The sequence below is a fragment of the Harpia harpyja genome, chromosome 11 (genome assembly GCF_026419915.1).
Source record: "Harpia harpyja isolate bHarHar1 chromosome 11, bHarHar1 primary haplotype, whole genome shotgun sequence".
Lineage (NCBI taxonomy): Eukaryota > Metazoa > Chordata > Aves > Accipitriformes > Accipitridae > Harpia > Harpia harpyja.
Genome location: NC_068950.1, coordinates 36230520 through 36241094, shown reverse-complemented (window position 1 = coordinate 36241094; position 10575 = coordinate 36230520). Strand labels below are relative to the sequence as shown.

The 10575-nt window shown below is 54.5% G+C and overlaps 1 protein-coding gene across 1 annotated transcript; it reads right to left on the bottom strand.

Moving 5' to 3' along the window:
- Positions 1-6626: 6626 nt before the first annotated feature.
- Positions 6627-7801, bottom strand: FOXE3 (forkhead box E3). Its single transcript, XM_052802284.1, is given in 3 exon segments — positions 6627-7205; positions 7207-7599; positions 7601-7801. Coding segments are annotated over 3 exon segments (1173 nt in total).
- Between the last annotated feature and the right edge of the window lie 2774 nt (positions 7802-10575).

Genomic DNA, 10575 nt, shown 5'->3' with positions numbered 1-10575 from the left:
GAGGGTCTGCGGCTGGTGGGGTCTGGGCAGGAGACCTGAGGGTGGGCTGCAGGGTCTTGGCCAGGGTGTCACCTGGCTGCCACCTCGTGGGTGCTGGCTACGGTGCAGAAGGCAAAACCACACTCCACTTCCATCACTTCCACAGTGACTTGAAGGGAGCACCTTGTCCAAGCGGCCAGTTTTGCCATCGCCATACAATGTAGGGAATGCGTAGCTGTGCTGGGATGTGTTTGGGGTCTGGCAGGAAAACGTTCCCTAACTGTGTCTTTGGGAGGGCAAAACTTATGATTTCTTGAGGGTAAAGACTCCAAATGGTGAGATTGGTTCAGCAGCCTCCTGTTTTCCCGCTGGCAAACACAGCTCTGCTGTGGACGAGTGCTGGATGGGAAGCTCAGAGGAGTTACAGCTCCATGTGAAGCATCTTTTTGAAGCTGAAAATAATGTGGCGCAGCAGAGCCCCCTTAGCATCGCTCAGTCTCTTGTCTTTCAAGCAGGGAACATCTGAAAAGGATATAACCAAGACCTAGGTTAGCCTGACCTGCACCGGTGAATTAATTCCTCTGCTGCTCTAAGCAAAGAGCCAGGATGGCCAGTGACAGTGCACTTGGACAATTTCATGCTTTTTGAGATCCATTTTCTCCAGCCAGCTGAGGCCACTTGAAGCCTCCTGAAAATGGATCTACGGGCTGGGTTTGGTTTCCAACACCTGGTTAGCAGAAGGAGTTTTAAAACCGAGTGGAGATGTCTGTGGTGCAGATGGAAAGCAGGCAAAATGTCTGAGACAGTTGGGCCCATTCTCTCCAGACACTGTACACTCCTTCCTTTGACTCAGCAGAGCCGATGCAAATGGAAAATGAACTTGTCCCAGGCGCATATGTAACTGGCTCACGTGCATTCTTCCTCCATGCGGCAGCCCGAGGTGCCATGAGCCAGGGCTGCTTGTTGGCGTCAGGATGGCACAGTTGTTTCAATACGATGCATAAACCCAACTGTTGCCGTGTAACCACTTCAGCAGTCCCAGTAGAAAAACCGTGAAGTGAATGGACCTTGGATGCTCTCCCAAGTGCTTGTAGGTATTCGGCTGCCAATGGTCGGGCTCTGCCGCTTTGCTGCCTAACCGCAGCCTTGCTTTTCGGGTGCTGTAAGAGCCAGGGCAGCCCCCAGCTCTGCCGTTCACACACACCGCATCGCACATTCCAAACAGAAAGTCAGGCTGCCAACGAGGCTGGCTGCTGCAGACAAGTGCTCCTTCATCACTGCCCCCTCACCTTGCATCAAGAGCCCAGATTCTCGCTGTGCTTCCACTTGTTTCCCTATTTTTCACTCTGGGGAGAGGAGTTGCAGGGGGACAGGCAGCGTCATCCAGGCCTGTATCCTGTCCCCAGTGATGGCCTGGAGCAGATGCCTCGGAAAAGGGTAAAAGAGGGTACAGCCAGAGAAATCTGAAATCTTTCCAGAGTCAGTAATTGGTGTTTTAGGGATTTCCCAGCCTGGAGGTTGCATCCAGCCCACTGTGTTTAATAACGACCCTCCCTGGACGAGCCTGGCCCCGTTCTCATCCTGACCGTACCCCAAACCTCCACAATGTCCTGCCCTTCCCCACGCAGCCGTGAACAGGACAGACCCCAAAGGCCGGGATGCTGCCGGTACATGCTGAGCCCCCCACACACCCCCAGCTCCCCCCCAGGTCCCCGGGCCCGTGGCGGGGGCCGGGAGCGGCTTCCCAGGGCTTTCCACTGGAGGTCAGTGTTGGCCTGAGCACGGCGGCTGTCACCCCGGGCCACCTCGCCCCTGTCACCCCCTCCCCCCCCCCCGCCGGGGCGTTACACGCGTGGGGTAAAGCGGCGGAGGGTAGTGTTGCTCTGGCCCTGTTCAAAATTAGCCGCTGCATCACCCTGTCCTGGTTTCGGCTGGGATAGGGTTAATTGTCTTCCTAGTAGCTGGTATAGTGCTGTGTTTTGGATTTAGTATGAGAATAATATTGATAACATACTGATGTTTTCAGTTGTTGCTAAGTAGTGTTTAGACTAAGTCAAGGATTTTTCAGCTTCTGATGCCCAGCCAGCAAGAAGGCTGGAGGGGCACAAGAAGTTGGGAGGGGACACAGCCAGGGCGGCTGACCCAAACTGGCCAAAGGGGTATTCCATACCATGTGACATCATGGCCAGCATATAAACTGGGGGGAGTTGGCCGGGGTGGGGGTGGATCGCTGCTCAGGGACTAACTGGGCATCGGTCGGCGAATGGTGAGCAATTGCATTGTGCGTCATTTGTTTTGTATATTCCAATCCTTTTATTATTATTGTCATATTATTATTATCATCATCACCATCATCATCATTTTCTTCCTTTCTGTCCTATTAAACTGTCTTTATCTCAACCCATGAGTTTTACTTTTTTTTTTTTTCAATTCTCTCCCCCATCCCACTGGGTGGGGGGAGTGAGCAAGCGGCTATGCAGTGCTTAGTTGCTGGCTGGGATTAAAGCAGGACACACCACTTAAGAAGGACCCAAATGTAAAGGACCCAAATATAACGTAGCAGAGGTGGTGACAGACCCCCGATACCCCAAGATGTAGCTCAGAACTTGGGCAGTGCTGACTCCCAGACGCTAATTTGTTAAAAACTCATTATCACCTGGCAAAGCCAATCTCAGCTGGTCCCACTGTACCCACTGCCCATCTCCCCACCACCGGCTGACTTTACCGACTCAATCTTGACCTCAAAGAGACATCGCTGACTTGTCTTCAAGCTGTGTATTTGCAAAGGGCAAAGCATTGCATAGAATAAAAGCTAGTTATGGTATAAAATTTCAACACTGGGACTGCCAGTGGGCAGCTGGCAGCATCCAGACAAAATTTAACACTACCAGAGGGACCAACAAGTTTTCAGGAAATGTGCTTTGACTAAAATTTCATCTAATGTTGTGTTTGTTTGCAACCAGATGGAAAACACTATTTATAGCTTGGGAATATCAGCTGGAAAGAGCATTTCTTATTGCTTGTTTAAACCTGTGGGGAAGCTGTAGGAAGGTGGTACAAGCATGAAACACGCAGAACGCTGTTGTACGCAGACAGACGTGGTGGCTCGGTTGGTCCTCCCTGGACAGCCAGTATTTCCCAGAGGAAAACAAGCATCTTTTCAAAGTGGCAGGTCATTTTGGTTATTTGTTTCTGAATGTGCAGCCTGAGAGATCTGAATTCAGCCTGATTTGCAAAGGGCCATTCCCTAAGAAGTCAGACTGTCTTGGCAATAGCCCAGATCGCCAGCCAAATCTCTTTGGTGCTCGGGATCAACTCCAACCCCCTGCTGCATCTAGCAGGCTCGAGACGGGGCTCTCCCCACCGCGGGATGTCCGGAGGACCTCCTGCCATCACCCTGAAGGATGACGTTCATTCCACAAGTATCGGAGAGCAAAGAAAGTTTTGCCTCTGGCTTTTGTGTGAGCAAGATCGAGATAGTTATGACTGTCATTGCTTAATATTCCCTAAACTCCCCTAAATAAAGAGGGGGAGGATTTCAAAGGAGATTTGGTTTTCACAACTGAAATCTGGGGTGATAATTACTCCTGTTTCATTCAAATCCCTCTTATTCACTAAACAGGGACATCGAAAAGACACTAAAACAGATGAAGGGCTCGGGTATAAACTTTACAAAGCTTAAAACCTACTCTGTCCCAGCAAGGCTCATGCTTTACATGACACTTTAATCCTACTCATTTGCTAGATTCACCCTAACTGTAAACAAAGCTTTGAAATGAAAGCTTAAAAGCCTGGTTGGGATACATTAAGTTAACCAAGAAGACACTCTTAAAGGCATTAGTTTAATGACAATCACAATACAAGTTGCCAGAGGTTTGTGCGTGTGAGGATTAATACTCTACAGAAAAAGAAGAAAAGGGGTCTGTTCCCCACGCTTTCCAGCTTGTTTGGCAGCGTAAGACCTGCGGTGAGGGTGGTTTATTGCCACTTGCAGGGGGGCTCTGGGCTAGGGCTGTCTGGCAGACGGCGAGATACGGTGCCCTGGGAAGATGTGCAACTCAGCGTTGCATACCAGGGTTTGTCCCGCCACACCGGGATAGGGTCGTCCACTCTCCCCGAACGAAGTTTTTGGGAATCCAGCCCACTGCGGTGACTCTTGCTTCATGCCAGAGCTCCCTTGGCTGAAGACACCCCTCTTGCACAGGCACAGGGGTAGGATGGGTCTCCGGCAGACCCCCCCCCCAGATCTGGAGCTGGGTGCTGCTCTCCAGAGAGCTCCGTGGCAGGAGGGTACAGGTGGCTGGGGGACAGAAGCAAGCCACAGCCCAGCCCTTCAGACTCCCTGAGACTCCCTGGCTCCACTAGCACTTAACACCCAGAGATGCCAGGAACTTGGAAAGCCCTTTCTGACACTGGCTCCCCACTCCTGCAGGGCTCCAAGGTGACTGGGGAGGAGCAGGCTCAGCCTGGTCCGAGATGTCCTTGCTCAGCCACCTCTTCCCAGTGCATCCTGCCCAGGCAGAACCACAGCATCTCTGCCCCCCCCCCCCCCAACATTGGTTTCCTTTCATGCCGGTACTTGGTTCTCCCCTGCTTCAGCAACCCTCCTGCTCATGGTGCCAACCCAGCAGAGTCCCAGCCTGGCACCCAGCAGCACTGGAGGGAAACCGGCAGGCCCAGTGCTTCGGTGCGTATCTGGCTCTGACCTCCTGGATACTTAGGCAAGACTTCAAAAGTGCTTTTGTTTGCATAACATTGCAGGGTCAGGCCCTGAGAATGAACGTGAGCTACGACAAGTGTCCTTTCTACTGACTGTCCTTGCAAGCAATTATTTCAGCATCCCTCCAGTCCATCTATACAGACAGTATGTTATAGACAGGAATGGCGCTTTGCATACTTTCATTAGATAGAAGATCTCTGTCTACAGTTATCTTCTGTAGAGAGCCGAAGTATTTTAAGGGATAAGTTTTTTTACAATGCCTTTCTGAGCGGGGCTATCACTAAGGGAAAAGCACAGAAGCTGCTGCTGGGACCAGTGTGAAAGCTGGAAAGGTGAAGCTGGAGGGACCAGGAGACGAGACCCAGAGCCCAGCGTCTCAGCCGAAGGCAGCAGACCAGAGCTAGGCCAGTTTTTAGAGACAGATGAAGCCCCAATTTTAAGGAAGCCAAGAGGAAAAAAGCATTTTCTTCCCTCCCCTCATACTAACTCCACTCTCAGTTTCTACAGAGCACACGCCATAAAAGAACGAAAAGCCACGAGCTCCCAAGCTGTGGGGAAAGCTGACTCCTTGGGTAGCCCCCAGCTTTCGGTCATGACCAGCAGCCGGGGAATGAGATGCTCAGTTTTGCACCAAAGCTCAACTGACATCCAACTCCTCCTTAAGCAGGAGGAAGGTGCAATAGGGACTACGAGAAACTGCTCTGCTTCAAAGGACACCCTTGAAAAACAGGAGAGAAATCCTAGCTTTTCACTTTTACCCAGAGGATGTTTAAATTAAAAAAAGCTAAATGCAGGGATTGGGAATTCTGCCTTCAAACCTGGCGAGACGGTCTGGCTGGCAGTCCTGTAAATTACGAGCAGCAGCCTGGCTAGTGAACACGTTGGAATTTGAATTGATTTTGTTGCTAGGAAGGAAAGCTCCGATCTCCTAATTTGATGTGCTAAATCAGAGTTTCACCTGCAAGGGATTCCTCGGAGGGAAGACACGTTCCCTGCTATGCAAATAAAAACCATCAAGTCCAGTAAGACCTGCGTGGGCAAACCTTGCAGGTGACAGAGAGCTTTTTGCAGTCTTCACATGGCTTGGCAGTGGTTAGTTACCATTTGCTGTTTAAAAAATTGTAATAAAATAGACAGCTTTAGAAAGTGTCACTAAAAATGTTAGACACGGCAGTGTCACAACAGCAGCATGAGTCTGTCTCCCACCGGTTACAAGACTGGTAATTTCCTCTCGCCAAGGTCCGGCCAGAGCCAGAGGAACAGCAGCACTGGACATGTTGGAAGGAAAAGCTTTATTTTAAAAAAGTCCTTTCTAACAATAAAAGTTATTTTTAAAAATAGTAAAAAGAAGTAGTCAGGGTGTCGGGTTTTTTTCTACAGGGGAAGGAAATGATAAACATCTTAAATATTCATTTAAAATCCAGTGAATTGGTTTAGCGGTGTTTTGTTGATAACTTTCATTCCAGTTACACAGGAGGCACCCAGGGAAGAGAGGAGAAAGCCCATTTGTGAGACAGTTCCTGCACATTACACCACACACCCACCTCCTGGGTGTGCTCCTCCTCTCCCTGGGGGTGCCCCGGGGTGCCCCAGCGTGCCCTGCCACAGACAGCATCCCCGGGGTCGGGGTCGGGCTGTGCGGAGGGGACACCCCCTGGGCGTGGGGAGCCCTGCCTGGCAGATGCAGCCAGAAAGCGCCTTTTCCAGGAGGGGATGGGGCAGAAAATTACATCACCTTGCCTCCAGTTAAAAATAAGCTGAGAAAGAGAAGAGCTAGGTCCCCCCGCAGCTGTGTGTCCGCACGCGGGGCCGGAGGCCGGGGACCCCCGACCCCAGCCCAGCCGATCCCCACAGCGGGGAGAAGTCCGCGCGTCCAGAGATGCTCGTGGGAGCTTGGGGATGTCCAGCCAAGCCCTCCCAAACCCCATCACATGTACCGCTCCAGGCCGGGGAAATTGGGCTGCCTCATGTAGGTGTTGCTGGAGCCGAACTGGCCGAGCGGCGACGCGGAGAGCCCCAGGAGCTGCTCGCCGTGCTCGGCGCAGGCGGGGGGCCGCATGGCCGGCAGAGCCAGTCTGTTGGGAGCCCCGTAGAGCTGCGGGCTGCCGGGAGAGTAGCTGCCCTGTGCCACGGGCAGGTGGGGCGGCGAAGCGGCGTAGGGGTAAGCCAGGGTGTTGGGGCCGGCCCGGCCCAACAAGCCGGGGCTGACGGGCTGCGCCTGGAAGCAGGGAGGCTCGGAGGTGCTGGCGGAGCAGGCGGGAGCCAGCTCAGCTCCGGGCAAGCCCAGCGATGGGTGGCCCAGCTCGGCGGGCGGCGAGGGCTGCAGGGCCTGCTGCCCGCTGATGAGGCTGTCGATGCTGAACATCCTGGGATGCTGCGCCGGCGGTGCTGCCCCGGCCGCGTAGGGGTGGAAGACGGTGCTGGAGAGCTGGGGGCCGTAGCCGGGCGAGCAGAGGGCGTTGGGGTAGGGGGCTGTGGGTGCCGTGGGGCGGCCGGCGGGCGGGGGGCGTGAAGGCGCTGGAGTTTTGCATGTAGCCGGGGTAGGTGGTGATGTCGGTGCGCTTGAAGCGCTTCCTCCGACGCAGGAAGCTCCCGTTGTCGAACATGTCCTCCGCGGCCGGGTCCAGCGTCCAGTAGTTGCCCTTGCCGGGGTGGCCGGGTTCCCGGGGGATCTTGACGAAGCAGTCGTTGAGGGTGAGGTTGTGGCGGATGCTGTTCTGCCACTTCTTGGGGTTCTCCCGGTAGAAAGGGAAGCGCTCGGTGATGAACTTGTAGATGCCCCCCAAGGTGAGCTTCCTCTCGGCGGCGTTGGCGATGGCCATGGCGATGAGGGCGATGTAGGAGTAGGGGGGTTTGCCCCGCTGCACCGGCCGCTTCCTCCGGCGGCCCCCGGCGGGGGGGCGGCGGTTCCTCGGTGGGGGGCGGCGGCGGGGGAGGAGGGCTGCCCCCACCGCCCCGCGGCTCCGGCTTCACCGGCGGCGCCTGGCCGGCGGGCGGAGACCCCCGGGGCGGCCCGGGGGAGCCGGGGCTGGCCGCGGCGGCGGGGCTGGGCGCCGGCAGCGTGCACATGCCTCGCAGGCAGGGGAAGCCGGCCGCGTTCATATACGGCCCTCGCCTTCCTCCTCCTCGGGAAGAAGGATTGGGGGGCGGGGGGGGGGGGGCAGCGGTGGGAGAAAGAGCCCCCCCGAGGGGAGGGGAAAGGGGGAGAGGGAGGGGAAGGGGAGGGGGGGGCAGGCGCCGCGGCAGCTCCCGGCGATGGGGAGGTCAGTCCCGAGCCGCTTTGCAATATATAGGGAGGCCGCCCCCCCCCCCCCCCCGCCCCCCCCCCCGGAGGGGCGTGCGGTGCCCGGACCGCCCCGGCCCCTCTCCCCCGGCGGGAGGAGGAGGAGGCCCCTGGGGAGGGGTCCTGACACCCACGGCTAAATCCCTCAGCCTCTGCCCGGGGTTTGATTTCGCAGCCATGCCACCGAGCCGTCCCTCCCCCGGGGGTCCCGGGTACCAGCGCGGCGGCCGGCCCGGCTCCCCGGCCGTTCTCCGTGGCGCTTTGCTTTCTTTTTAACTGATGTTTCTTCCCAGGAGAAAAACTAAACCAAACGAGTCCCGGCGGCCAGACCAGGGCGAGTTTGGTGCCGCAGCCAGCCCCCAGCAGCAGAGCAGGTAACCTCCCGCCGGGACCCCCCCACCGCTTGGATTTCGTTGTCTTTTTTCCCTGGGAAAAAGCGCTCAGAGGCGGCCCGGGACACAGCGGCGGCAGCAGCCGGCCCCTCGGTTTAGTTACTTTGCAGCCTGGCGAGACCTCCTGCGTAAGGAAACCCTGGGAAAAGTTTTTTTCTTTTCCCCCGGGAGAACGGAAAATGGTCCGCAGAGCTCGGGGTTGCCCTCGGGTACCTGCCGCGGGGTGGGCAAGGGATGCGGGGCAGGGATGGCATCTTGGGGGCGGCCGGGGGAAGCAGGGGTCTGAGGGGCTGAGCCCACGGCTGAAGCTGAAGGCAGGCATGGGACTCAGAAAGCCCTGCTGCGTTTCAGGGAAAACATCTTCAGATCTCATCCTGCGCTCCAGAGCCGGCTGGGCGGAACCACAGCCCCTCATCCATGGCATATGCCGATACCAGAGCTGGGGGGCTGCCGGCTGCTTTATCGACACCAAAAAAGCTGTGGGCTTTCACACCATCCTCACGCATCGCTGCTGAGCATCACCTCTAAGCCAGATGCCCGCCCATGGAGAGCCTGGCCCAGAGCAGGTAAGGAACCACTGCATAGAGGTGGGGTGGACAAGCTGAGGGACTTTCACAGCCAGATAACAGCTTTACATGTAGCTACATGTCTGTGTCCTAAGAATACAGGTGGAAATGTCTACACCATTAACTCAGTGGCAGATCCGTCCATATATCCCACGTGGAGTAAAAATCACAGCCTTCAGCTTTCTAACTTGGTTGAAAGTATTTCCAATAGCAGAGCAGGACGAAAGTCTCTTTCCACAGAGGCAAGTAGGTGATCTCGACCAGGTCATATCATCCTCCTCCCTTCCTTTTTAAAGTAAAAAGCCACGCAGCCTTTCAGAAAAGATTCTTCAGCCCTTTCCTTTAAGCAATTCCTAGTAGTTTTAAATTCACTGACCAGGTTATTTCCCACCATCAGTCGTTCCCCTGCTTGTGTCTGCATGTGGTTTTGTTCTTGCTTTATTTTTCCTGCAGATAGTTGTGGCTCTTCTTCCACTCTCCAGGGCTCAGGCAGGGAATCGTGGGTCTAACAGAGCCATGTCGGGTCCAGTCCTGGTCTGCCACAGACCAGCTGCTGTTGGAGTAAACTGCCTCAGTTTCCTTTCTGCCAAAGGAGGATAACAACAAGAGTGTAGGTGCTGGCTGGAAGACAGAGAGCAGGTGAGAAAGGGTGAAACGTAGCTTTAGAGAAAGGTGCCTTTCTCCACAGAAGACACAGATCTTCAGGGAGGAATGCAAATCAAGAGCACGGCAGGGACCATTCATTCACCTTGGGAGAGCTGAGGGAAAACGGTTGGAAGATTCATATTTCTCCTAGAGCGTGCATTTAAATTGAGCAAGTATCTGAATGCGGCCAGTTAATTTCAGTCAGAGGATCCGACTTTTCTGGTCACTGGAGAGGCGGCAGGACAGATGCCCAAGAAGGGAGTCACTAAAGATCACTCCAGGATGCACAAAGAAAATTACCTTCCTGGGGGAGATGGAAACCTTCAACTCTGCAGACGTTAGCTGATGAGATTTTCATATCGATGCAAGGACTTGAGTGTCTTCAGATCTAGCAAGAATGGGTTTGGGAGGGAAAAGGGTTATGGGGTGCAAAGGAGGAAGAGCTTTTCTCATTCAATCATATCAAACAGCCCTTGCTTGTCACTCTCTCCTTTTTTTTATTGGTCTAAACATCAGAAAAGGAGTTGGAAATGAAAATTCAATAGTATGGCTAGGTCTGGAGCTGCCTGCGCCTGAGATCACATCTAGCAAAGGAAGAGACATCTCATCTGGACAACGGGGTATGAAGACCCAACTGCGTGAAACATTTATAGTCCAAGGCCCTGATCTCATGTCATTTTACACGCAGTGGGAGAAGCCTTGGCCCCATCTCAGGCTGTGGGCTGGCTGAGACTCCAGATGGTGAGTAGTTACTTTAAAGCTGATGGGACCATTCAAATTGCTCTCAACTTCACCGGGTTAGGACCCAGATGTCAAACTAGTTTTGACAGACAGATAAAACAGCAGGACAGAGACAAGCAGGAGCACACAGGCAGGAAACAAACCGTGTTTTACCATCGAATAAGGAAAGCCAAAACAGACAGACTCCAATTCCCACATATGCTTTATCACTCAGGGTGCTCTTCCTGGCCCAGATCTTTTATAAAAAAG